At 41.5% G+C, this 27,150-nt stretch overlaps 1 protein-coding gene across 2 annotated transcripts in view; it reads left to right on the top strand.

The window, feature by feature from the left end:
* The first annotated feature begins 2,081 nt into the window (after positions 1–2,081).
* Positions 2,082–27,150, top strand: part of NALCN (sodium leak channel, non-selective) — a 330,584-nt gene continuing 305,515 nt past the window's right edge. For both annotated transcript variants that reach the window (XM_077807053.1, XM_077807052.1), the window contains exons 1-2: positions 2,082–2,189; positions 3,212–3,394. In XM_077807053.1, coding sequence (XP_077663179.1) covers positions 2,082–2,189; positions 3,212–3,394 — 291 coding nt within the window. The remainder of the gene's footprint in view (positions 2,190–3,211; positions 3,395–27,150) is intronic.

The following is a 27,150-nucleotide window of genomic DNA, read 5'->3' as shown; positions in this document are numbered from 1 at the left end:
TTAGCCCCCGGCAAGCAGCAGACTTCTCGGTTTTCCCGGTCAGGGCGGCAGATAGATGACTCAGTCCCCCGGAGGAGAGAGTCCCTGACCACCACCACCCGCCTCCTTCTCTTGGGAGTGGTGGTCGTGGAACCCCCCATCTCAGGACAGTTCATCTCATGCCTTCCAACCAGCGGAGTCTCCTTCTGCTTTCTCCCCCCAGACATATCATCTGGTCCACTCTCCGCAATGGTACCTGTGGAGAGAACATGAAAGCGGTTAGTTACCTGTGTCCGCGTTGCTGGAACCCGGACATTCCCCCTTCTTCTCCTGGAGGTCACATGTTGCCAAGCTTCTTCACTGGCCTCTTGGCTCCGCTGTGCAACCTGCTCTAAATCTTTAGAGCTTTGTGCCCGTAGAAGCATATCCTGACTTTTGTCCAGAAAATCCTCCGTTTCTCATATGCAGCGCAGGGTCGTGTAGGCATTTCTAAAGATACTATGACACCTTTTCAGTTACATTGCTACATGTACGCACTACGAGATGCTGCAGTGCCATGTGACATCAAAACCTGTCAAGACAGCCTCTAGGTTTGGGGAATTCCCTATTGTATTTTAAACACAGTGAGCCTGGAAATAATTATGAAAAGGTAGGATCAGGAAGAATGCAAAGCAAGCATGAACAAGATGGTAAGTAAGGAGAAGAAGGAAAAGAGGAATAAGGGATAGGAAGGAAATGGAAGTGAGAAAGGGAAAGAGGAAGCTTAAGGGAATGTAAAACTACCACCTCATGTACACATATAGTGGTCTTTATTTACTACAAAATAAACTTAAACAAAGTGTTTAAGGTTATGATATTTTTAGTGTTAGGTTCTGTCAGCCTCACCCATGCCGATGCTACCTATTCAACATGAATAAGCCTGGCAGAAGTTAGCCCTTACTGTTTGTTTTTATATTACCCTTGTTTGATAAACAATATTTGAATGTGGAGTAATGATCTGGTTGGTGAGGCGGCTGTATGGTCCCACATGTGCAGATATTTACATGGACTTGGAACCCACCTCAGCTTGCCAATCAAATCTAACAAGTATTTATACTATGCTCATCACCGTGCTATCGGGTGCCTGCTAGCCAGATTGTATGTTGGAACATAGGGTCATTCTGTACAAACCACATGTCCTGGTTCAGGCACTGGATTGCGTCGTCCAGCTTCAGGGGATATCCAGGAGGGACTGTGTTTTAGGAAGGCACAGTTCCTTCCCTGAGCTCCCTGTTGTTCAGATTATACTCTCCCTGGGGATGGCACAGCTAGCGTCTGTCTTTGTATTCATCAAGGCCTGTGGGCCACTGTGTAGGGTATGTGGGAAAGTCAGGGCTATGGTCCAGCCTCTTTTCCCCACTTCCCAACCCACTGAAGGCATTTCACATCCCTGAGGTGTTCAAAGGAGCCAGTCCCTGTGCTCTTCTAAGCGGGGGGCTTCTGATTGTCCCTAACCTTGCACAAGGGAGAGATCTCTCCCCAACACCTACATCTGTCCATACACATGGACAGGAATGAACTATGAGTGACTGGCTGACAGGAGAGTAAAAAATCGTAAATACAAAAAGAAAGGTTAAACAAATACCAATTATAGACAGAAGAACAATAGTAATAAGGCTCTTTTTATCAGCCCAGTAAGGAATGGGAACATCTGTCTCAGCCAATTACCTTGCCCTGCGAGCCTGTTACTCATAGGGCTTGATCCTACTGAAGTCAATGGGAGCATCAGCATTAATTTCAATGGGAATCAGATAAACCCCATCAGACTTTGGTTTAAACCTATGCATGGACCAATATTCTTCCTGGTATATGGGAGCAAAACTGGTAATTATCTGTTTGCCCTGATAGGATTTTTAAAATTATTATAGTTGCCTATTTCTGTGTAAAACCATCTGAGGTGATTCACTTTCAGTGTTTTATACAAGAGCAGCCTGGCCTAGTGACAAGTGTTTTCTGTTTAACAAAGCTGTTCAAACAGGGTTTTTTGTACAGGTTGTTAAATACATTTGTTTCTTTTCTTTCAGGGGGCTTCACTGTTATAGATAACCAAAGTTAACTTCAGGATGCTCAAACGGAAACAAAGCTCACGTGTGGAAGCTCAGCCAGTTACAGACTTTGGCCCTGATGAATCTTTGTCAGACAATGCAGATATCCTGTGGATTAACAAACCAGTAAGTTTATTTCTTACTAATTACCAATTACAAGTTAAATATTACATTTTACAATTAAAATAATCACTTCCATGAAACTTAAGAAAGATCCTGAAACAAGTAGATTTCAGTCAGAAGTAGTGAACTGGTTACAGTTGCCAGTCAATCAGGTAATATTTCCAATTTTTATTCAATAATTTTTCCATCAGTTGTTGGAAAGTGTTGAGGATGGTGAAACAATAATTGTCAAGTAATTTATTCATGGATTTTAACCCCTCCCCCCACCTTTCAGCTAGCTTCGATTGCTAGCACTGCTTGATTTAAATTGCAAGCCAAATTTATAAAATGAGGTCACAAAGACAATCTTGAGAGAGGGTATTTTACTGTTGAGGACGATGGTTAATATTTGGAAAGTGTTGATCTCTCAGATCCTGGTTCACCTTCTTTGTTGATGTAAGAATGTTGTTTAGGTCAGTCATTTTAATCCACTTCAAAAACTGTCCCCATATCCTTGGGAAGATAAATAATCTGAAATAAATTAATATGTACCATTGGTGCATTGGTGTTCCTTTTATGTTGGACAACTGTCATCTTGTTTGCAGTAGGGATGCTAGAGCTGTTCAGCTGTGCTTCAGTGTTTTAGCACTGAAGTCATTCACAAGAGAACACTCATTCATTAATTACTCATACTAATTTTAATAGAATATTACCACTGGCTGTTGTAACAAAGTCAAAGATTAATTATAGAAACATAAAATGTAATATTATTGACACACATTCCTCAATATGCAGAGGTTGAATGAGTGCTTAGTCCATTAGATTACATGACCCCCTAATGAGCAAAATCACTTAGTGTATGTTATTTTTTAAATAGAATCCGAAATGCCTGGGTTTTCTTGAGGGGGGTGGGGGGAAGATCATAAAAATCTGGACCATAACATTTGAAAAAACGTGTATGAAATGATGTCAAGGTGAGTTATAGACATCATATACTTACTGTATTTTGTAAGATCAAAACTAAGTTGTAACCCTTCATTTTTCAGTGGGTTCACTCTTTGCTACGCATCTGTGCCATCATCAGTGTCATTTCTGTTTGTATGAACACCCCAAAGACCTTTGAGCATTATCCTCCTCTTCAATATTTGACATTTGCTCTAGATACTTTATTGATGTTTCTCTACACTGCAGAGATGATAGCAAAAATGCATATCCGTGGGATAGTCAAGGTAAGCTTTTTAATAACATTTTTATCATTTACACAGGGAAATGTATTTGAATCTGTTGTACTGAAGTTTTAACTATTTTTAAAAATGTTTCCACTTCATTTCTTTTCTAGATGGAAGTTTTCAGTTGTATGGACTAGCATGTCACATAAAAAGAGCAAAATATATGGTGACTAATATGCAGGTTTATTGTACATTTAATTTTCAACAATGGTATTATAATGCTGATACATTTATTCAATATTTCCTATTAACAAGTAGCAAGTTTTATTAGATTATCTGAGCAATCATTTTTGGGTCCAAGAATGCAAGAAGAAAATATTATTCTATGGGCCACATCTATATCAATAGGAGTTTTATGAAAATACTTAGTGTCAAATAAGTGTTTTATTTTATCTACATTAGGCAGTTGTTTGAATAAAAGAAGATGAATATCTCACTTAGCTTACATAAAAACTGCAATGTAAGTGAGAGATGTTATGTTTCTCTGCTGATTTTTGTTTTCTTCCTATCAACATCTTGGTATACAAACCCTTTTACTATTGAGCAGTTTTGTTAATGATTCTGGGATAGTCTAATTATACCTGCCTAGATAATTATTTAGGGTACTGGAAAACATAAATCTGCAGAGATCTCCATAAATGTATAGAATATTCATCCCTTTATGGCATCATTTCCCTGATTTTATTCCCGCCTTCTGTTTAAACATACAATTTCAGTTTAGATACAGAGAATGAAACTGTCAAATCTGTAGATAATGTGGGGTGAGGGAATCATTGTGGCATCATATAGACTAAAAGTAAACAAAACAATGATATGTGGCTTTAAAAAATAAATAGTGTAGTTATGTCAGTATTGTATGGGCCTTAGGATTTGATAATTGTAACGTGGTGATCTGTCCCTTTAAACTGTAAAGGGATCAGGTGATGCCTATTAAGAGTTGATAGAACTCACTTCGAAGGATTGCTGCAGGAGAGAGATTGGATCCTGTGACTGGCTCTGGAGCAGAGAGCAGCACAGAATGAAAGGTCTGTGCGGCCTGTCTTGGTCAAGGGATAGCACTGTTTTGAGTTACTGTGGGTATTTTTTGTTTGAATTAATAATCCCTGCCCTGAGGTAAGGGCAAGGGCCTGAAAGAGATCTGGGTGTGGTGTTTAATCCCTGGGCTGGGGAAACAGGCCAGCAGCCGTACAATAATCACAGAAATACTGAGCAGAGATCATCTAGTCCATCCCCCTGTACTGAGACAGGATCAGTTATACCTAGACCATCACTGACAGGTGTTTGTCCAACCTCTTCTTAAAAACCTCCAATGATGGGGATTCCACAGTTTTCCTTGGAAGCCTACTTCAGTGCTTAACTATCATTATAGTTAGAAATCAGAGTAACAGCCGTGTTAGTCTGTATTTGCAAAAAGAAAAGGAGTACTTGTGGCACCTTAGAGACTAACCAATTTATTTGAGCATGAGCTTTCGTGAGCTACAGCTCACTTCATCAGATGCATACCGTGGAAACTGCAGCAGACTTTATATATACACAGGGCCTAATAACATCAGCCACACTATCAGAGGCTCGTTCACCTGCACATCCACCAATGTGATTTATGCCATCATGTGCCAGCAATGCCCCTCTGCCATGTACATTGGTCAAACTGGACAGTCTCTACGTAAAAGAATAAATGGACACAAATCAGATGTCAAGAATTATAACATTCATAAACCAGTCGGAGAACACTTCAATCTCTCTGGTCACGCAATCACAGACATGAAGGTCGCTATCTTAAAACAAAAAAACTTCAAATCCAGACTCCAGCGAGAAACTGCTGAATTGGAATTCATTTGCAAATTGGATACTATTAATTTAGGCTTAAATAGAGACTGGGAGTGGCTAAGTCATTATGCAAGGTAGCCTATTTCCTCTTGTTTTTTCCTACCCCCCCCCCCCCCCCAGACGTTCTGGTTTAACTTGGATTTAAACTTGGAGAGTGGTGAGTTTGGATGAGCTATTACCAGCAGGAGAGTGAGTTTGTGTGTGTATGGGGGTGGGTTTTTGGAGGGGGGTGAGGGAGTGAGAGAACCTGGATTTGTGCAGGAAATGGCCTAACTTGATTATCATGCACATTGTGTAAAGAGTTGTCACTTTGGATGGGCTATCACCAGCAGGAGAGTGAATTTGTGTGGGGGGGTGGAGGGTGAGAAAACCTGGATTTGTGCTGGAAATGGCCTAACCTGAAGATTACTTTAGATAAGCTATTACCAGCAGGACAGTGGGGTGGGAGGAGGTATTGTTTCATATTCTCTGTGTATATATAAAGTCTGCTGCAGTTTCCACGGTATGCATCTGATGAAGTGAGCTGTAGCTCACGAAAGCTCATGCTCAAATAAATTGGTTAGTCTCTAAGGTGCCACAAGTACTCCTTTTCTTTTATAGTTAGAAAGATTTTCCTAATATCTAACCTAAATCTCTGTTGCTGCAGACTTGAGCCTATTACTACTTGTCCTACCTTCAGTGGACATGGAGGACAATTGATCACAGTCCTTTTTATGACAGTCATTAATATATTTTGAAGTCTTTTATCAGTTCCTCCATTAGTCTTCTTTTCTCAAGACTAAACCTGCCCATTTTTTAACCTTTCCTCATAGGTAAAGTTTTCTAAACCTTTTATCATTATTGTTGCTCTAGTCTGGACTCTCTCCAATTTATCCTCTGTTACCTCCCGTGTCTTATGTATGATGATCCTGTTAAGTACCCCAGAATTATACTAGCCTTTTTTGCAACTGCATCACATCGTTGACTCATTTAGTTTGTGATCCACTATAATCACCAGATCTTTTTCAGCAGTACTGCCTCATTTTGTATTTGTACATTTGATTTTTTTTCTTCACAGTCTTAGTACCTCACACCTGTCTTTATTGAATTTCATCTTGTTGGATTCAGACCAATTCTCCAATTTGTTAAGGTCATTTTGAATTCTAATGCTGTCTTCCAAAGTGCTAGCCACCCTTCCCAGGTTGGTGTCATCTGCAGATTTTATAAACATACTCTCCACTCAATTATCTAAATCATTAACAAAAATATTGAATAGTACTGGACCCAGGACAGACCCCTGCAGACCCCACTTGATATGCCTCCCTAGTTTTACAGCAAAGTCCTGGAGTATGCTCTTTCAATCAGTTTTGCACCTACTTGATAGTAATTTCATCTAGACCACATTTCCCTAGTTTATGAGAATGTCATCTAAGACGTCAAAAGCCTTACTAAATCAAAATATATCACTGTGACGGGTTGCCTCCCCCACCTTCCGAGGTGCCACCTGATATACTGGGGTACCACTGAGCCCACTGGTTTCACCAGTCTGGGTTCCCTTACACTTCCCTGCTGAGCCAGGCCCTCAAGCCTCCTTTAGCGTGCACACGCGCACACACACACACACACGTAGGGACATGCTTAGCTGCAGAAAGACACACACACTGAAATCAGCTCTGAAGAACTGAGCATTTATAATGAAGTTAAAAATTAGTTGTTGATTAATTACTTCATGAAATAAGTTACCCAGTTAGCGCTGGCTATAGAAAAAATGTTTCCTTAATCATGAACCAAGTATTTCATATATTATTAGTCATGAAAAATCAAATATCATTAAAAATAAACTTATGAAAATTTTAATGTAGAGGCTAAGTTTGTTATCACAAAGCTTTACTTTTACAAATTCACTATATTTTATAGATATAAAAGTTTCCATATTTCAGTATTCCTATGGGACCTATGTACATTAATCATTTATTTTAATGATTTTTACATAGTGCACATTCTGTTTTCTAACATGCTCATGAATTTGTGGAGCGTGTGACTTAACCACATCAGTATGTTTTGTAAGAATAATTCATAAAGTGTGTTAACAGATGTCTATTAAATTGAGCTGTGGTATAGGCATGTGTTAAATACACCTAGCTCTTTAGGAAATGGAAAATAAGATCTTTTAGAAAACCATTCAGAGGGTTGAAAATATTTATGTTCAGTATCAACACTTTTCGTACCCATCCTACATTCTGAAAGGAAGAGTTGCAACATATACAAAATAGTCCTGTAAGCATAGTAAATCAAAAGTAGAAGTTGTCATCTGTATAACATGGTTACAAATAGAGGTCCTTTTTAGGATGCCATAGTGTATTCAGCTCTTACAGTGCTTAGCACTTACATACCTGGTGATAATGTTTAAGCACTATCGTCCAGTCATCACAGAGACCTTGCTTTTTTGATGGTTCAGACTCTATGGTTTTGTTGTTGAAAATGTTTGTATACTGTATTAACATTCTGATAAAGCCACCAACTTAAAAAGTTGTGATAGCTGTGGAAATGCACTTTGTAATGAATGTCTCAGATAGAAGCCCCTGGATTTGATGGTTCAGATTATGAAATCCATATAAAGTGTTTTTCATTTTAAATTTTCATTAGGGCTCTGTAAACAAATGGAGAGACAAGTTGGCAAGAGTCAGAAGAGAACTTGGCTATTATACAGTACAGTATTATGTTTTTATTTAGCAACTACACCTCTCTTTGTCAGATGATGCCATGCTCACAGTGGGCCTTGCTCTGCTGTGTCTGAGAGTGTACCGTGTGTTTTCTCTCCATAAAGCGGCCTCAGGGCTTTTGTCTGGGTGCCTGAAACATTTTCCCTAGGGCATTAGTTACTGCTTGTTGCACAAATACTCCTTTACCCTCAGGCAAGAGCTTTATGGCTGCCTACCCAGGGATGTGCTGGGGAAAGAGGGGATGATGTCTATGTCCTCTCACCCCTTAGTTTGCAGAAAGTGGGAAAGACTCTGTTTCTAAGCATTTTTTATTACTTTGAGCCTTTGGTACCTTTGTTGCCTAGAGGAAAGGGATGTGGAAACTTATTCAAGCATTTGTCCTTTATTTGGACTGCCTTCGTGAAACCAGCTTATGGTTTGGTTCTGGAGGTATTGAGGTTAACAGTCATCCTGATTGGTTGGGCAAGGGAGCTCTGCATTTGTTGCCTGTCACTAACAAAGTTCTGTATCATGTATATGTGAGTTTAACTGAAGCTGTCATGGGAAGCCTTGATCACACAGTGTGAAGAGGTTCCCAAGGTACTTTGCCATAAAACCAGAGAGGGAGTCAAAACTTGGATGAGGGCAAGCTTAAACAAAGTGTTCAAGTATTGTACATAGTTAGTCAAAAATGGGGAAACTTACTGCAAAAATTTTCAATTTTTTTTCACCATACTCTAATTGTATCTGGCCATTTCTGCTTTACCCCTTACTCCATATCAACTGAGCCACTGCCTCTCAAAATCCCTTCATAGTCAATCTCTACAGAGAACCACTTCCCCAGTGTCTATCCCTCTTATGCCCCCAGCCAGAACTGCTTCCCGTCCTACTTTTTCTGCCTTCCACTGTTAATCCCATAGTGAGATGTGGGAATGCTTATGCTTCTGGTTCTTTGGCAGATGGCAAACACTGGGATTGGTGGTTGTGCCGGGGGAAGCATGTGGAGATTGTGCTTCTGGTGAAAGCAGTAAGGCATGGGGAAAAAGACACTTAAATTGTCATGGTACAAGAGAGACCTGCTTTGAAGTTGTGTTTAGGGCCTAGCCATTAATTTTTATGTCCTGAGATGAAAATAAATTCTTCCAACACATTGGAGAAGTACCACCATTCAGTATAATCCACCTACATGAAGAACTCAGTCTCTTAAAGGGGCTTGTAGAATTTATTCTCTATAGGGAGAACTCATTTTTTCAGTTTAAACTGTAAGCACCAGTAAATACTTACACAATTCCCTAGTGGACTTTCATCAGTTAATATTTATTCTTTCCCAAAAGGTGAAAATTAGCAGGCTGCTCTACATCTGAGTGCTTGTCCTTGTCAATTTCCCATCAAGGGCTACATTCAACTAACAAGGAGAGCTGCACAGATTTGGGTAGTCAAGAATATCTGCCAGAAAAAATCTCAAAAGATACTTATTTTAGGGCATCCAAATTGGGTAAAAAAACCCTGTCTCCCCCCCCCCCCAAAACAGCAGCTTTAAATGAAAAATATGGCTCTATTTGGCTGAAGTTAAGTATTTAATTCAGAGACCTCATGATATTTTGATACTGAAGCACAGATTTATTTTATTTATTTAGTGAAAAGTTTAAGGTGGGATTTAATGAATGTTTAAAAAGGGGTAATTCTTTTTGTCTAAAGGATATAAACCCTTTTTTCTCATGCTAGCTGCAACTGAAGCAGATACTCCTTTGATGAGAGGGTTCCAAATGAGGAAATGCCTAACCCTGTATTTTTCATGTATCTAAATGTTTTACACTGTGTTTAACAGGTTCTTACTTAGGCCAGATTAGACTTTGCTGCTGCCCAAGACCATCTGTGCCTAGTTGTCCATCTCCCAGGTGAAGGGTTGGGATTGGGCTCCTGGATGGGTCAAGTGACCAGTCATCATGTGATGGTAGCCTGGAGCAGAGTTTCTGGTGGAAGGGAGCCTGGTCAGTTAGAGAGAGAGGGAGAGATCTACCTACAGGTGGGACTGGGCCAGTCGATTCTGTGACACAGTGTGTGAGGAATTGTTGGTTAAAATGACATGATGTGGCAACACATCCAAATATATTTATTTATTTGTATAATGGTAACATCTCGTAGCCCCAAAGTCTGTAGATGAGGTATACCTGAGGTTGGGTAGACCAGGGAGGTATGCAAATCTTTTTTTTTTTTTTTTTTTACTGTTTATATGATTTGTGTACTCTTGACTGGGTAACGTCACACAGATTATCCTGATAGAGAGCAGAAACCTCCAACTTCTAAGGAGAGAAGGCAAAAGGTGTTTGTGGATCCATCCCCCCTCCTTCACCCACTTGTGGTTTTGGTGAAGTGGGGCATGAACCAATGTGTCATCTCCCACTGGGATGTCTTGCCAAGGACTGCAGCAGCTGAACATAAGAATAACAGAAAGAACAAGAAGGAGATATGCTTTGGCGATGGACATATGAACAGAGGATATGGATTTTGAGCCAGGGCTATAGAAAGAATATGTGGTATGAGAGTGGGCTTAAAGGAGGCCAAGGTGTTAGAGATAGTGGAGTTATGGAGTTTCTACAGGGTTTGAACTGAAGTATTTGGCAGTGGGAGAATAGGGCCTGGAAAGGTTGAGGAGAAAGACCCAGAAGAGTGCTTAAGAAGGGAAAAATAATAGTTATAAGTAACAAACGAGCTAGAAATGCCTAAGGATCACTCCTGGTATAGCTAAACGTGTTGTTTGCTTGTTTTTCCCTATTAGAAGTGGGAACTGAGTAGAACTGCCACTGCTCTGATCAGCAAGAGGCATTTCTTAGGAAGTGGTAGGGGGGCAGTCCTACTGCTGTCATCCCCAACAATAGTCCTGCACAGCTGCCATTTACTGCCAAGGAGGGGAGGGACACAGGAGTAATGACTGACAGTCATATCCTTGTTCAAGAAAGTTGGGGAGTTAAGTGTTCTCTTGATCTGAATACAGCATCTGATCTTGGCTGCTGTTTTCAGCATCAGGTTCAGAAACTTTGCTAGTGACTGGAGAATGGCTGTCTTGAGAGGGATGAGAAGGTGTAAATTCCTTAACTTGGTGAGGCAACTGATAAGGTGCCAACCTGTGTCAGAGCCCCAAGAGAGGGTGGATGTAGTCATGTCTTTTGTCTAGGCAGAGCTGTTCACGGTGAAGGATCTTTTATGAGGTGGGAACTGGGGCCTCTTGGAATAATTTGTTTTAGTGGCCATGGATTTTGAAATGGCACCCTTTCTTCTTAATATAGGTCTGGCTGTGGAGGCTAGCATTCTCCTGATTTTGGAACTCTGAAGACTTAGTCAGACTTTATCCACGCTGTATCCTTTCTGTAGTTCTCTGTCTGCTCTGGCATCAGCGATAATGCAGTGAATTTGCCCTGCTATTCAGAGGAACAATTTTGCACACTTTTCAAGAAGACTTTGCTACTTAAGTTAGGGTGACCATATTTCCCTATGCTGAATACTGGACATATGGTCAAATTACTCGTATTCAAGCGAGTTAAACGGCAATCAGTCTGAACTGTGCAGTACAAATGTTCAAATTAACATCAAGTTGACAGAGCCCCTGTTAAAAAGAAATACTGCGAATTGGATTCTTTTTATTTACCTTCTTATTTTTAAGGCTTTAGGGTTCACACAGGGAGAGGTGATACACACATCATCATCATCATGATGTTCCTATTACGACTCTGGCAGTTAGGGCAGTGACGAAGCTCCTCTACTCTTGTCTGTTTCTGGCAAGTCTTTCAATGGTTCCCCAGCTGTGCCCCAGGTTTTTCAGCTCACCTTCCACGGCTCTTCGCCATGTTGTTTTTGGGTGGCCTTGTTTTCGCTTGCCTTCAGGTGTCCATCTTATTGTTACTCTAGTGATGGAATCAGTTTCCATCCAAAGCACATGACTGATCCATCTCCAACGCCTCCTGGCAATGATGGTGCTCAGATTCTCTTGGCTGCACTGTGTCGATAGATCTTGGTTTGAGATTGTTCTGGGTCAAAAGATATGGAGGATTTTTCTGAAGCAGGTGGTATGGAATGAAGACAGTTTGGACATGTCACACTTTCTCATTCCCCAGCATTCTACACTATAAAGTAGCGTTGAAAGTACGCAGCTCGGATAAATCTTTAGTTTGGTTTTGGTGTTGTATTTTGATGATTTCCAAACTGTATTTAAGCTCCTGAAGGTGTTTCTGGCTTTATTGATTTTGTTCCGGATGTCCTGGCTTGTTCCACCGTCCTGGCTGATGGTGCCGCCAAGTATGTGAATGTTTCTACATTGGTGAGAACATAATCCTCTATCCGTACTGGTGATGGCGAGGCAATATTAAAGGTCATGATATCTGTCTTATTGCGGTTGATTTTCAGTCCAATTTGCTGGCTCAGTGTGTTCAGTTGAGTTGTTTTTTCTTGTATATGGTGTTGGGTATGTGATAGGAGAGTGACACCATCTGTGACACACACACACTCCTGTAAACCTCTCCCACACAGGGGGGTGACCAATGGACCTGCCCCTCTGCCCGGTGCTCTCCGCCCTCCAAGCCTGGCTGGACCCCCGGGGCGGACCTGCCTCTCCTGTTACCTGGCACTGTGTCTTCCCGAGATAACACATGGGGGTGCATGTGAGGTCACATGCCTCCCCTCCTCCCCAGATTTCTGTCAAGGTTTACAACACAGTGTGGCCAGCAGCAGTCTTTTGGCACTGTGCTGGAGGGAAGGGACGGGAGTGGCTTCCAGCCACAGGGGATGGGGGAAACAGATGATCTGGCTCATGTCTTTGCAGAGCTCTTCTCTTCCCTCCCCTCCCCCCATGTGGCTGGAAGCAGCTTGTCCCTTTCTGCAGGCATAGTATCAAAAGGCAGTTAACACCTCCAGGCTGCTGCTGGCCACGGGCATAACCCAGTCGCCTCTGGCTGCAGTGTGGGCAGGAAGGGGTTAAGCTCTAAGGATGCATTGTGTACCGGGGAACCTGATTCCAGGGGCTTCAGTGAACCAGGCCAGAGAGGTGGCTCAGCAGTGGATGGTGCCTAGGGGACGAAGCATCCCCATGCTCCCTGGGGATAGGACTCAGGGCGGGGAGTGGGTGGGCGAAGAGGGTGCTAAGCCCCTGCCCGTGGGGCTGCTGTGGAGCCTGCAGGGTTGGGGCACGAACAGGCCAGAAATCGCTCCCCCCCGGCCACTCCAGAGCTGAGCTGAGAGGCGAAGAGGCTTCCCCGTGCCAGTGCTGTGCAGGGCTTTTGGCACATGCAGGGCTCAGCTCCTCCTGGCCAGCACCTCAGGCAGGAGGGTCTTAGGCTTTCCTGAGGCGTCACCTCAGCCAGAGGCAGTGGGGGAAGGAAGGAAACTGCTGACCAGGCTGTTGGTGAGCTCAGCGCTCCGACCAGGGGCTGGTTCTCTGCACAGCACTGAGAGCGGGATGCGCCCTGTTGGGGGAGACATGGAGGAGCAGTGGGGCTGGTGGGGGGACGGGAAGGGGCAAAGCAGGGAGAGGACAGGAAGAGGGGGAGCACATAAAGAACCGATGGATGGGCAGCAGAGGTGACATGTAACTGGCTGCTACACTCACCAGCCACCACAGCTCGCAACGCGCAGCCAGTGCTGGCCGGAAATGGGACAGGGAGCGGGGTGTTGCTGGCTGAGAGCCGGCATGCAGCGGAGGCTGAGCTGACAGACCAGCAGGGAGAATGGCCAGCTCCGCGCACTGCAGCTTCGCCCCACCACCAGCCTTGCACATCCACCCCCATCGCTGGCTACTACACCCTCCCACTCAGGCGGGTGGCTGGCGAGCAGGGATCCAGCAAGCAGCAGGATCCTCTAGTACTGATGGCAGGGGAGACAGAAAATACAGGGCAATTTGCCTGTTTTTAAGAAAAAGTTGGGTCACCTGCAGGAGGCTTAAATACGGGACTGTCCCTTTAAAAACATACATCTGGTCACCTTAAGTTAACTGGGTTTGTGTTAGCAGTCCCAGGCACCAGTTTTGCGAACTAGATTCTAGACAGTTGTAAAGGTGCACCACCACTCAGAGTGCTGCCTGGCTTTTCTTTTTTTCCAGTTCTCTCCTGCCCACTGAGGTCACGGGGGGCTTGGTCTTTAAATAATCAAAGCCTGTCTCGGTAAGCCTCCAGATTTAGGTGGAGGCCCCTTGTGTTGCACTGCCTGCTGGGTGGGGGGAGGGAAGGGAGCTCCAGGGCCCAATTCTTGCACTGAGAAGCTATGAAAGAGATTTCTTTATGAAGCGCCTGTTTATTTATCATCATTTGTTTAAATATTTATTCATATTTTTTCTTTGTTAATTTGAAAATCTTTTCATTTCATCACATGAAAAGGAAAATAATCAATATGCATATATACTGCTAGACTAATATAGACAAAATACAGTTATTTTTGGCTACACTACACATCATTGATTATTGAAGCTCAATACAGTGACCATAAAGCCAAATTTAATTTCACTTATTATAATCACAGTTTGTATAAGCAAAAATGAATAAAAGTAGCTATTATGTATTTTAGAATTAAGAACATAAGAACGGCCATACTGGGTCAGACCTAAGGTCCATCTAGCCCAGTATCCTGTCTACCAACAGTGGCCCATGCCTGGTGCCCCAGAGGGCAGGAACAGAACAAGTAATCATCAAGTGATCCACATCCTCTGTTGCCCATTCCCAGCTTCTGGCAAACAGATCTGTTGAATGAATATATTGAGAAAACAGCTAAAAGTATAAAGATATTTAATAGCACATGCATAACTTTGACATAAGTAAATTATCCCTCTGGATGTGAATAAAGTTATGCATGTGCTTAAGCGTTTGCAGGACTGGAACCATACTGATGTAAAGTTGTGTGTATGAAAGCTGACAATAATACAGCATTTCTAAATGAAAATTAATACAAATGAGATTAATGGGGAAAACAAATTTTTCTGCGATGACAAGATGAAACTCTCTTAGAGAGTGCTTGGAAAACATGAAAAATTGTTGACCACAACCACCTCTTGGGTCCTGTCTGAAAGGAATGAATGGAACTGTGGGGAAAGTCTTTTTCCAGGAGCAAACTGTGTAAACACGTCCACAAACCCTTATGGTCAACTGTAACAAAGACTGTTGAGATATTTAATAAGATCAGTCTACACATTTTCTCTTTGTTCATCACTCAGAGGTGATCATCCAGCAGACATAGCAAAATGCTTTGCATTATATTCCCAGATGTTAAGCCAGACTAATATGACTAATGGCTGGACAGTACTATTCCTTGGGGATCTAGAATCCAATCAGTTCTGTTAGGCTCTGAGAACAGACCATCAAAATGAGCCTGTCACCATAGTGAGAGGAAGAATAGGGCTGATGATCTGACCATGACAACATTTTTATAATAACCCCAGTATCCAACCCTGTCAAGGCTGAATCCCCACTCTGTCACTTTGAGTGCAGAAGGTGGGGGCCCGCAAGGATTCTAAAAATTAATACTTGCCACTCCAGGCTTGTATTAAACTCCCAAGATTACAGCTTTTCTCTGACCTTGGCTTGGTAAATGCAAAAAAACCCCCTTGGACCCAAGAAGGAGCACTTGGGAATTCCTCCCTGTGGGGTACCCTCAAGCCCTTTCACCTCCCCCTGCCCCAGGGGAAGAGCTGAGAAAGAAAACAAAGGAAATTAGCTGTTGTCACCAGCTAATCAAAAAGCATATGCACAAACCTTTTAGGACACCAAAAATCCAATCCTGTTCTAAAAAAAGGTAAATTTTATTAAAAACAAAAAGGAAGAAAATACATCTGGAATTTAGGCTTTTGCTAGATTCTAAAAGAGCAATTCCAAAAAATTAAGCACCCAAAATAGTTTTCTTGGGGATTCAGCTTAAAGGTTACAAGCAAACAAAAGCATCTGGGGTTAGCACAGAAGAGTTCACAAGCCTTAAAAAATAAACAGAAATAGACCTAATAGCGTCTTCCTAAACATTCCTAATTTACTTACATATTTGGGTTGTTAAAAGTAGTTCTAGATATGATCTGATGATTTTCATATCTGGTTCAAACTTTACACGGCATTCATGCTGCCCCGTCTCTTCATCCCAGAGAGAACAACAGACAATGGGAAAGTTTCTTTCCCAAATTTAAAAAGTTCTAGCCTTCTCATTGGCTCTTTTGGTCAGGTGCCCACTTTTTTTTTCTTTAGATGCGGGACTTTTCAGCCCTTTACAGGTAAAGCAAGTAGAGAACAGCTACCAAGAGGGATTTTACAGCTAACTGGCTGGCTGGTTGTCCATCAAAGGGAGCTACCCTCCCCCACTTTATTTATCAGAAACCCAATCTCAAAGATCATAACCAAAATGTGCCCATATATGAGTAGAACAAGAAACCACCTAGGACATTTCCATGATTGTCCTAGAGGTCAGATTAACAAAAAGAGTCCTCATCATTATGCACATTAACAAGGGCCCATACAACACGCACAATAGTGATCACTGATATGGGCATTAAAGGTGCCCAATGCACAGTCAGGAGAGCCAGGAGCAAATTTTAGCAGGCCAGAAGTGGATGATAATGATAGAGGAGCAAACGCAGATGTTGAAGTCACTAATTGCGCTGCAGGCAGAATACATGTGAGCTCAGCCCCCTCCCCCAGCAGCCCATACAGAATGCTTTCCATGCCTTCCCCAAACTCCTCCTATACATTCCTTGCATCTTCCCAGCCCGTCGCAGTATCCTGTTCACTCCATCCCTTTGGGCAGCTTTCAAAATGATAGCAGGAGACACACACAGCTATGAGAGACTCCTTCAGGAGACTGTCCTTCACTGTTATCTCCCTTTGCACCAAGCATTTTCTCTGTGTTGTTAATTGCTATTTAATAAAAACATACTCCCTGAAAGATAAACAATCTTTGTCTCCTACACACGGTGGTTGCTGCTGGAGTTAATACACTGGTGGCAATTGGAACATTTGCAGACTACAAATCACAGTCAGGAAGCAATTATCAAAATTTTCATGCAAGGCAGCAAGTTAACAAAGCATGGCAGAGTGCTTTATAGAAAAACACATTACTGGAGCTCATTGTCAAAATGGTGTCTCAAAGCCTCCCAGATTCAAATAGCTGCTGTTGTGCCCCTCTGCCCTGGTATCTGGTTGCTCAAAATCAACTGCCAGGTGGTCCACTTCTGTGCTCCACCCTCAGGGAAACTTTTCACCCTCACAAATATTATGCAGTGCACAGCAGGCTGCTATGACCATGGGAGTATTTTCCTCATTTAGCTCTAACCTGGCATAAAGGCAGCGCCAACGAGCTTTTAATCTGCCAAACGCACTTTCAGTTGTCATTGTGCAACTGCTCAGCCTATTGTTGAAGCGCTCTTTGCTGCTATCCAGGGTTCCCGAGTAAGGCTTCATGAGCCATGGGAGTAAGGGGTATGCTGGGTCTCCCAGGATCACTATGGGCATTTCAACATCCCCCATTGGAATCGTCTGGTCTGGAAAGAAAGTCCCTGGTTGCAGCTTTGTATCCTGGCTAGTGTTCCTGAAGATGCATGCATCATGCACCTTCCCTGACTATCCCGCATTGATGTCAGTGAAATGAACATGGTGATCCACCAGCACCTGCCCTTTTCTATTGATGTACTCTGTTGCAAGATGGTCCAGGACCAAAATTGGAATAAGCGTGTCATCTATCGCCCTGCCGCTGTTAGGGAATCCAATCGCCAGAAAGCCATCCACTATTTCACACACATTTCCAAGAATCACAGTTTTTTTGTAGCAGGATGCGATTAATGGCCCTGCACGCTTATGTTAATGCAGCCCGAATGATGGACTTCTGGACTCCAAACTGATTTGTGACTGGATGGCCTCTTCAACTGGAAGAAGAGAGGAGGGGGGGAATTGCAGTGAGAGAAAGGATAAGATGACACTTAGTAATTCAATATATATGAAAATACCTGATCCACTGGCAAATAAAGCTGTGGAAAGCCTGCTCTCTCAGCTCTTCAGTGTAGAGTGTGTGTGTGTGTGTGCATGTGTGTGTGTGTGCATGTGTGTGTGTATATATATATATTTATTTATTTATTTATTTATTTTATTTAAATCACTGTGTAATGAAAATTACCTAATGCTTAGTAATAACTTCAGTAGCAGAAGACAAGGTATCATGAATCTATTCTTCAAGTATAGGTATCTTAGAGAGTCTGCATGGGTGCCATCTTCTTATGAGATTTTATACTCCCATCTTCGGATTAGGCGATGGAAGAGAAGAGGGCATTCCAAGTAAACTGTCTGGATTGGACACTGTTGCCATGCTGGTATTCTTAAATAACTAAAGGAGGAAAACATTCTAAAATCTTAGGCAGAGAATAGGAAAATATGTATGTATTCCAAAAGAATTCACATGCTGCTGGAAGAAAAATGGAATAAACAAACAGATGGCTAAGCTGAAAATTCTCCCCTTAGTGAATGAGAGAGGAATAGAGAGGTTTTCACACTCTAAGAAAGCTGAGGGGACACATTTATTATACCATTTATCTACTTAACATAGTTCCTACAGCAGGGATCGGCAACCTTTGGCATGCATCCCGTCAGGGAAATCTGCTGGAGGGCCGGGACAGTTTGTTTACCTGTACCGTCCACAGGTTCAGCCGATCACAGCTGCCACTGGCCGTGGTTCACCGTTCCAGGCCAATGGGGGCTGTGGGAAGCGGCAGCCAGCACATCCCTCGGCCCACACCACTTCCCGCAGCCCCCATTGGCCTGGAACGGCAAACCGCAGCCAGTGGGAGCTGCAATCGGCCGAACCTGCGGACACTGCAGGTAAACAAACTGTCCCAGCACGCGAGCAGATTTCCCTGGTGTGCCAAAGATTGCTGATCCCTGTCCTACAGTGTTTATTGCAGACCCTTGCTACTATTATATAGTAGGTGACCAAGCATTATCGTATTCCCATAATTAAAAAAAGTGTATTAGAAAGTAAAATTAATATTTTGAAGATAGGAGAGTACTTCATCTTGTAGACCAACTAAATACAGGTCTGACACATTTTGGTTTACAAAGGACATGATAAAATGTATAAAGATTGTTTTTGTAATCTGTATTATTATAAAACCAAATACATCTTGGGAGTCATTATAAGATTTTTGTACTTTACCTCAAACTAATGTCATATTAAGTGGATATGTCAGATTTTACTTGGCTAGGACTTGGCATTATTCACTGACTTCAATATTTTTGTGATTACGTTAGTTGTTTACATCATTTATATCTTTAGCTTGCAGCATAACCCTTGCGTTTTTAGTACAGGGTAGTTCCACAAGGCTCAGTCTATTTGTATATCAACCTCTGGCAGACTGGAGCAATTTCGTTGGGTTTTTGTAAAGTACTCAAGGGTGTTTTTTTAAAATCAGTGCAGAGTGGCTTTAAACTTGTTGGCCTTTCTTGTGGAATTCTCCCACTGTGTAGGAGGAATAGCTGCTTACTTAGTGCTTCCAGAGACAGTATATTCACTTCTTATATCAGTTGCCTCCCTGCTATAAGAGGGTAGTGGGGGCAGGTGCAAACTGGGGACATGTCTGGAACAATAGAGGGTGAGTGGACTTCAATCATCTGCTTGTGTAAAGGACCTTATACCAGTTGTGCCATCATTGTCCTTTAGAGCAGGACTGCTCCTGCTGTATGTTACCCCGTGGCTTCACTGCTCTGACTCAAGAAGCCACAGCTGGCTTGTAGCTTGTAGCCTTGTAGCTACCGTGTCCTCATGTTTATTTTTTTATATTCCTCCACACTTGATAAATGTGATGGGCTTGTGGTTCTCGGTGGAAAGAGTGATGAAGGTATGACACTTTGTTGTTTGTTTTTGTTTTTTAAAGCAAATGATTTATTGGTTGTCCAGGGCATTTATTTCCAGATCTACATGTGTGTTGGAGACCAAGCTTTTTGCGGCCACCTTCCCAATTCCTTTTACTCAGAGACCTACCTGCTGTCAACTAGTCTGGCCAACATGGTCACACTAATTCCAGGAGAGTGTCTTGGTTTATAGATTATTAGATATATGTTGTTTAGTACCTCTCACAATTAGGGTTTTTTCCTCATGATCCAATACTTTAATTCCTGAATAATCACATACATGATATTAAACTTCCTATCTTTAGTCACTTAAAGATGAAGGGGAAAATTGCAAGTTACAAAACTAGTTGTCCTAATTTACCCCCTTTCACAAAATGATAGAAATATTAACTGGATTGTCAGCTTCAAGTCAGTTTCCCCAACTGAATGTAAACAGAAGAGAGAAGGGAAAGGAAATATTGGGGTTGTTATGTGCCTTCATTTTAGACATGCTGTTCAAAATGTAATCTTTTTAAGATATTTAAAATGTACCCAGGTGGGGGTGGAAAAAGAGTTGTTAGGAGAAGGAGCAGACATGGATGTTCAGCTTCATGATCAAAATTACTAATTCTGAAAACTAGACAAAAATCTTCATTAGAAAAGAGCATTTTGGAAAAACACATTGTGTCATTGTAAATCCATTGGCCAGGATCAAGACATCAGTTATTTTTTTCAAAAATATCATATAGTAAAACAGAATGTGTGACATCTTTCAGCCACAGTCTGCTGCTCTCTGTCCATATGGTGACTGTTATAAGATGCTTTGTGGTGAAAACTCAATTAGGGGTATGTGTGAACAATTTTAAGCAAGGTATGGTAAGTTACAATAATGAGTGAAACCCTTGACCTGGAAGATAGAGCTGGTGTCCGTCAGAATAAATAGCACGGATGAGAAAATGGAACTCTGAAGCAAAATGCATAAGTGAGGGGAAACTAAGATACAACATGATTCCATGCTGCATCAGTGAGTGCTCTGTAAAAACTAAAGCTTTCATTTAAAATATACAGTTTTGTTGGGGTTTGGGGGGCACAGCTGCCTTGATGAATATTAAATTCTCAAAAGTAAAAATTAAAAAATGGTTTCTTTTATTATGATAAATAATTTTTCAGTTAATCAAGTCCGTAATAGAATACAAATTAGAGTTGCCTACACAATCTTTTGGTTGGAAAGATATAGGATAGTGCTCATGGTTCTTGCTTGATTTTATGTCAGAATGCGTCTACAGAACAAGCCATGTTTGAAAAAAATCTGTTGTATTATTTTAAAATGATGAAAGTGCTAATGTTTGAGATTAAAATTTTCACCTGAAATAATTCAAAAATTTCTCTAACATATAGTACTAATGAACTACAGTGGCATTTGGGTTGGAAGGTAGAAGCCGACCCATTCGCAGTATGCCACACTAAGGGAGTGGAAATTTTGCATATGTGCTTGAAAGCAGCCTGCTAGAAGGGAGTGCTTGATCAAGTCCTTCTCAACAAATCTCGCTTCTGTCAATATTAGAAATCTATAAATATGAACATTTGAGGATAAAAATAGGGATGGAAAATGTATTGAAATATTTAAAATATAAATAGCTTTTTGGAAGAGTAAGATGGGAAAACAATAAATAGTTAAACAGTAGAGACTGTCCTTGCTGAATAGATGTATGCAGTGTTGGTGATTCTGTGTATGGGTTCCAATGTGGGTTGATAGGGGACATCTTGGGGTGTGTGGTCATTGGTTGTTTTTTTTTCTGTATTGAAAGCAGGTTCTCCCAGGGTATTTGAATGGCCTGTTCTGTGATGGGATCTTTTTCTCTGGTGGAGAACTACCCCACGCTGGATCCCATACCGAGTATTATCAAATAATTACAACACATACTTAATGGGGATAAAGAAATCTTTACTGAACCCCCCTCTTCTGGCCTTCAGACAACCCCCCATCCTAACCTTCCCACGCTCATCATCAGAAGCAAGCCCCTTATAAACCAGGACGTGGCAATTCAAAGTGGCACCAGACTCTTCCAGAATAATATATGCAAACTCTGCAGACATATCTCCACTGCAACAATGATCAATACCTTCTACACCACACCTTTCAAGATCTATATACTTATCACAACATGTGGTGTACCTCATCCAGTGCACCAAATGCCCAGCAATAACTATGTGAGTGAAATTAGATAATCATGATGCTCTCAAATGAACACTCACAGAAAAATGATAAAAGACAAAAACATTATATTGCCTGTGGGTGAACAAGTCTCACAAAGTGATCACTCCATATCTGACCTCTGAGTCCTCATCCTCAAAGGAAATCCGCACAACACCGTCAAAAGTTGAGCTTGGGCACTTAAGTTCATAACTGTGCTAAACAGTAAAAGCCATGGACTTAACAGAAACATTTGTTTTATGGCTCATTAAAACAATTCGTAACTCATCCCACTGCTTGCTAACCTTAATTGCCTACTTTATTTTAGTGGTCTTCTACAGTGGTCGTCTACCCCTTATGCTTAAAAATCTGTTCTAAATTACATTTAGCTTAGATACACTGATTACTTTCCCCAGATCTGAATAAAGTTTCTGTGAAGCTCAAAAGCTTATGCCTTCTACCAGTAGAAGTTGGTCCAATTACCTCACCTGTCTTGTCTTTCACTTCCTGAATAGAGGCATTTAACGTGTATGTCATAGTACCTGTGACTATGGGACAGGAAGCTTTTGTGTGCATACATGCAAGCACCTGGAATATGTGTAGAATCTTTTAATTGGATTTCAGCAGTTTCTGACTTACAGTTTTGAGAATTTGGTCCAATCATCTTTATAATCAGTTTTAGGAGAATTTGTATTATGCCTGTGTTTGTTAATGCTTGAAAGGTAAGTTTAAGACCTCTCAATTTTTCATAGCAGGTGTGATTGACAGCCTCTAAGTGTTATGTCTTTCATCACAAACATGATTGATATCCCTGATTTGAATAACATGTTCAGCCTAAAAGCATTGTTTTTCTGTTTTAGTTATTAGAGCTCTTCCCTCCATCCCCATTGTTTGTTGCTGTTTTAGTAACTACATGTCTCCATCATTTCAGACACACTTGAGCAATATTTTATCATCTGTTTTTTTCAGAAGACTGTCAGTATGATGAAATGAAAGTATTCATTCTTAAATCTTAAAAAAGGGATTATTTTCTTCTAAGTTTCACCTGCCCTAGAACTGTCATTGTGTACTCACGACATGTGTACTTCAGGGTAGATGAAATGGAATCATATTTGATTGACCAGCAGAACAGCTTATATAGAATTTGTTATCTCTGAACACTTACAAATATTTTAAAATGCACAGTTGTTGTTGTAGTTAGAATGTCAACAGCAGAGCATAAAATACAAAATGGGGCACTTCACAATTTCCCTCTTATTGCAATGTACTGATTTAGTGAAAAATGTAAGTTCAGTGTGCTTGCTTTTGTAAATTTGTAAAAATTCAATATTTGTTAAAAGTAAAATTCACTGGTCTTATCTGAGTGAAATAAGGACGTACTTCCTCGTTAGTAATCTCTAAAATAATCCAAGAAACTCTCAGTAAGTCATTTTGTAAAATCTAATTTATTACTATTGCAAGTAATGAAATAATTAAGGATTCTGTAGTGATCATAGCTGTGACGATTTAAGTGATGAAATGGAAGATTATATATATTGTTTTACGAGAGTCCTAAAAGACCTAGAGAACATCAGCTGCTTTTTGTTTTCTTTATGTTGGTCTTCAGAATAAAATCTACTTAATTGGCCCCATCTTAAAATGTCTTTTTACTGAGCTCTTGCAAATATAAGTTTGTGTCTGTTAAGCACTGTGCACTTCATAGTAATCAGTACTGCTGTAAGGATCTTTTATTAACATTAAGTGATTTGTTTCAATGTTTTTATGTAGCATACAATATTGTCATAAACATTTATTATTTATGGTATAGATAAATTTGTAACCACTCATAGAATGCACTGAATTTTCAGTCAAGGGTTGCTTCCAATGACTGCATAACCTAAGTTAATTCAATGACAAGGAAGTGATGTTACAACCACAAATGCTGTTTAGAGCTAAGCTTCCCATAGCAACCCTAGCTCTGCCTCCTGTGTACGTATGTATTAGAACCTTTCATATACAGCACTGTCCATTGTATTATAGGGCAAGATATTTTACAAATATGGATTAACTACCACTATGGAGTGTTATTTTAATAGGACATTCCTGCAGTGTTGGTGAAAACATTTTATTTTAAGATATACCATTGTGTAAATGCTAATAAACAGTCTTTTCCCTACAGTGTAACATTTAAAAAAATAACTTAGTTGATTTTGAAACAATACTATAATTATTCAGAGGAATGACTAATACAGTGACCACCTATGAAAAGTTGTCAGTATTGCCTTAGTTAAGGGTTACTTGGTTATCTGAACTATTTTTTAAACTTTCCTAAACTTCGTAAACAGAATGCCAAGAATTCTGAAAAGACTGAGGCAAAGTTATTTAGGTATCTAAGACAACATGCACAGTTGTAAGTGTGATTAACAGGGTTGATCTATCTATCTATCTAACTATCTAAAGAATGAACAAATTACATAGTTATAAGACATGATAAAATATGCTGGGCTGAATTTCTCTCTTGTATTTGGCATAGTAACAGATATGGTATGTACACATAGTGAGATGGCTGAATACACTCTGGGATAGCGTGTGCACCTCAGAGCCATGTGTGCCATGGCTTTAGTTTATCTCCTGGGCAGACTATGAAATGTAATAGCTGGGGATGGGGTGAGAGAAAAGGCGGGAGGGTTTGACGGCTGGACAGCAAAAAACTAATGCTTTTGACACCTGGCCAGGGTTGAGGAGCAGGCTTGACATTTACAGGTTTTGACAACTGGAAGACAGGTGAGGCTTTTCAGACTGTCTCTTCTTTCCCTCCCCTTTTGTGGGCAAGGTTGGAAGTGGCTTGAAATTGTTAGGATGGGTTGGGAGCTTGAACTTGCCCACATCAACATCCTACTGCTATACAAAACCCTACCTGTTGAGCTTTGCAGTAGAATTGATAGACACTGTCCAGCAGATTTGCAGTAGAATTGATGGGACTGTCCATGACTCATTGTCTCAAGAGGTTTCAACACATATGGTGCCAGAGCCACCCCATGCAGCTCTGACCTATGGCGGTGAAGAACACCTGAGGATGCCTAGGATCCAGTAGTTACATAAATAATCAACTCACTTTTTCAAACAGGCCAACCAACCCATCTAAACATGTAACTATCTGAGTCCTACTCTTCTGATAGTGTCATGGGAACTTTTAGCCCTCTACTAATATCTAAGATTTCTCAAAAGTGACTAGTGATTGTGTGGGTGTTTCACTTTTATAATGCTCAACTTGAGAAGCTTAAAGATGGGCTTGATTTTCAGAGAGTGGGTATTTAGCACTTTCTGAAAATCAGATCTCTTGCTGATGCTACATCACTCAAAGATGGAGGCATTCAAAAGCACCATTGTCACAGGGTAACTGGCCCTTTAAGAGGGAGCTGGAGGTAGGGTGCAGTCCAGGGCACCTGTAACTGATGGCCTGTTATCTAATTTGACTTAAGGGAAGGCACCTGGGCCTCATCTGGATTTTTTTATACTGCATTTTACTGACTCTCATTTTCAATACTTTCAGAGATTCCCAAGCCAGAAGGGACCATTAAGACTGGTCTGATCACTTATATAACACAGGCCATGGAACTTCCCTAAAATAATTCCTAGAGCAGATTTTTTAGAAAAACTTCCAGTCTTGATTTAAAAATTACCAGTGATAGAGAGTCTATCACAATCCTTGGTAAATTGTTCCCGGTGTTAATTACACTCACAATTAAATGTATGCCTTAGTTTCCATCTGAATTTGTTTAGTTTCAGCTTCCTGCCGTGCGATCATGTTATACCTTTCTTTGCTAGATTGAAGAACTCATTATCAGATATGTTTCCCCATGTAGATACTTAAAGACTGTAATCAGGTCCCCCTTAACTCCTTTATTTCTCAATAAAATAATAATCTCAATAAAATAATTTTAAAAAATATGGCTCTGATGTTTCAGAAATGTAAGGGGATGTTGTGAAGGCCAAAATTATAACAGGGTTTAAAAAGGGGTTCAAAAAGAATTAGGTTCCTGGAGGATATGTCATTGATAGGTTTGTCAATGGTTATAAGTCAGGATGGTCAGGGATGTAACCTCCTGCTCTGGGAGTCCCTAGTCTCTGACTGCCAGAAGCTGGGAGTGGACAACAGAGGATGGATCTTTCAATAATTACCTGTTCTGCTCATTCCCTCTGAAGCACATGGCACTGGTCACTGTCAGAAGACAGGATACAGGGGGCTAGATGGACCATTGGTCTGACCCAGTATGGCTGTTCTTTTGTTTTTAAAGAATATATCTTCAACACCTAGCAGAAGAGTTGCCGTTTACTGCCACCTTCTTGAAATGAGGGCATGACAGAAGGGGGAGCTGGGGGCAGAGGTAGTGAAGGGGGGAGGGCACTGCCAGACCATCCTACACAATCAAGAAGATCTGAATGTGGAAAGGTAGGACACTTTGCAAGAACTGCTTCCTACCATACCAGAACCCTCATAAGTGTCAGAATCCCCAAAGGTGGAGTAAAAACTGGATAGCAGATACCTACCCCAGCAGTCTAAAGAGTGAGAAAGATAAGGAATAATAACAACAATGGGGTGAGGGGCAGAATGTGAGAGAACAGAGAAATTGAAAGGCAGAGCTAAAAAGAGAAAAATAGCTGCCACATGGTAACTGTGATTTTTCTTTCTTTTTTTTTCTTTTTCTTCCTAATAGGTTAGAAAATTATTTTGGACAATCCCTCTTAGAATAAAAGAAGCATCAGTGTCTTTTATTCAACACACACAATCAAAGGCTTTAGCTCAGAGGTGGGCAAACTATGGCCTGCGGGCTACGTCCAGCCCACTGGACCGTCCTGTCCGGCCTCTGAGCTCCCAGCCGGGGAGGCTAGCCTCTGGCCCCTCCTCTGTTGTCCCCCCTCCCCTGCAGCCTCAGCGCGACATGACGCCAGCGCTCTGGCCCACCACTCCTGCTGGGCAACACAGCGGCAGAGTGGCTGGCTCTGGCCGGGCGGCAGGGCTTCGCTGCTCTAAGCAGCAGGGTGTGGAGGGGGGTTGGATATGGGGCAAGTGGTCCCAGGGGGCAGTCAGGGGACAGGGAATGGGGGGGTTGGATAGGCGTGGGAGTCGTGGGAGGGCTTTTTGAGGGTCAGGGGTGTGGATAGGGGTCAGAGCAGTAAGGGGACCGGGAGCAGGGGGGGTTGGATAGGTGTGGGAGTCCGGGGGGTCTGTCTGGGGGCGGG

Source organism: Eretmochelys imbricata, chromosome 1 (assembly GCF_965152235.1).
Source record: "Eretmochelys imbricata isolate rEreImb1 chromosome 1, rEreImb1.hap1, whole genome shotgun sequence".
In the NCBI taxonomy this organism is placed as follows: Eukaryota; Metazoa; Chordata; order Testudines; family Cheloniidae; genus Eretmochelys; species Eretmochelys imbricata.
Note: the sequence above shows the minus strand (reverse complement) of the source record. Positions and strands in the feature narration are given on the sequence as shown.